This window comes from Poecilia formosa, unplaced genomic scaffold (genome assembly GCF_000485575.1).
Source record: "Poecilia formosa unplaced genomic scaffold, Poecilia_formosa-5.1.2 Scaffold382, whole genome shotgun sequence".
Classification (NCBI taxonomy): Eukaryota; Metazoa; Chordata; class Actinopteri; order Cyprinodontiformes; family Poeciliidae; genus Poecilia; species Poecilia formosa.
Window position 1 is genome coordinate 131,805 of NW_006800321.1, and position 1,395 is coordinate 133,199.

The 1,395-nt window shown below is 41.1% G+C and overlaps 1 protein-coding gene across 4 annotated transcripts in view; it reads right to left on the reverse strand.

Moving 5' to 3' along the window:
- Positions 1-1,395, reverse strand: part of bms1 (BMS1 ribosome biogenesis factor) — a 39,514-nt gene that overhangs the window by 13,373 nt on the left and 24,746 nt on the right. For all 4 annotated transcript variants that reach the window (XM_016662650.1, XM_007575581.2, XM_007575582.2 and 1 more), the window contains 2 exons: positions 898-1,086; positions 661-803 (listed from right to left, as the gene is read on the reverse strand). In XM_016662650.1, the coding sequence (XP_016518136.1) occupies positions 661-803; positions 898-1,086 (332 nt within the window). The remainder of the gene's footprint in view (positions 1-660; positions 804-897; positions 1,087-1,395) is intronic.

A 1,395-nucleotide genomic window follows, 5' to 3' on the forward strand; every position in this document is an offset into this window, starting at 1 on the left:
CAGTTGTTGTGTGCAGTATAGAGATAAAGTTGCACTACTTAACAAGTGTCCTGATGTAGATGGTTAAATAACCAGCAAATTGCTCTTGATTCTTAATAGTTTTCAGAAGTATACACAGCCATACAGGCTACTGCCAAAAAGAAGAAATGGATTTTCAAATTATTTTTATCATCAAATGCAATGAACACCACAAAATATAATTAACCACATTATCCATACCCAAACCCTGACAATGATCCAATAGAATCATTAACCATGCGACTAAGTTTTTTTCTACAAGCTGTGAAATCTGTCCAACTTCCATCCCTCTGTCCCCTGCAGATGTGCACGCGCACGCGCACGCGCACGCACACACACACACACACACTAAGCAAAGACTGATTGAGACTTTACAAATAGATATTTATATACTTTAGCATTTTATTTATCAGTGAAAGAACCATTGTAATTTTATGTTCTAGAAATATAACTACAAATAAAAATAGGAAGATAAAGACTAAGTTTCTGCACACATTCACACTCCTACTGCACCTCAAAAGCAGTCAGTTTGTGTTATTTTAATAATAGAAATATTAATAATGTCATTAAATTTGGTCACCCACAAGTAAAAACTTCCAGGCTGCACTTTGTGAAAGTGGAATTTCCACAGCTCCCACTCACCGGTCAACCAGCAGATAGGGGTGAGACGTCTGCCACACAAGAGGACGAAACTTCATGACTGAGATGAAGCGGCCCAGGTTCTTCACCTCCTGGGTCTGGTACTCCCCGTAGACCATCCCAGACAGGTAGAACAGCTTGGCCCCCTGCAGGAGCCAAACCCAGGTTACATCACTGTCCTGAGCTCCACTATCTGGACAGAAAAGCCGCCCAGCCGAAAACATCTGATGGTGTACCTACCTGGTAGACTTCAGTCCAGAAGCGGTGCTTCAGGGTTTTCTTAGTCTTCCTGAGTGACTTGTTGTTCTTGAATGAATCCAAGTGAGTCAGGACACCCATTATACGAGGGAAACCATGAACCTGACAAATGTTGAGAAACTCGAAGGTCTCCATCTCAAAGCCGAAGCTAGCATCAATTAGCATCAACACCTGCAGACAGAAAGAAGCTGCTTCACTCACTCTGTTTTTTTAACATGCTCAACTGTTCCAGACCAACAACAATGTAAGAACAGCTGAAACCAAATATTTACATTAGGGTCACTGATCAGATAAAACATATTACATGAATTAAAGATGAACGACTGTGCTTTTATTCTGTGAACACAAAAAGAATACAGGGTTTCCCCCAGTGTATTATAAGCATGGCAGCCCGTCATGCTTTACTACTGTGTTTCCCCGAAAGTAAGACAGTGCCTTACTTTCTTTGTATCCCCAAAAGGCCCACTATGTCTTACTTTC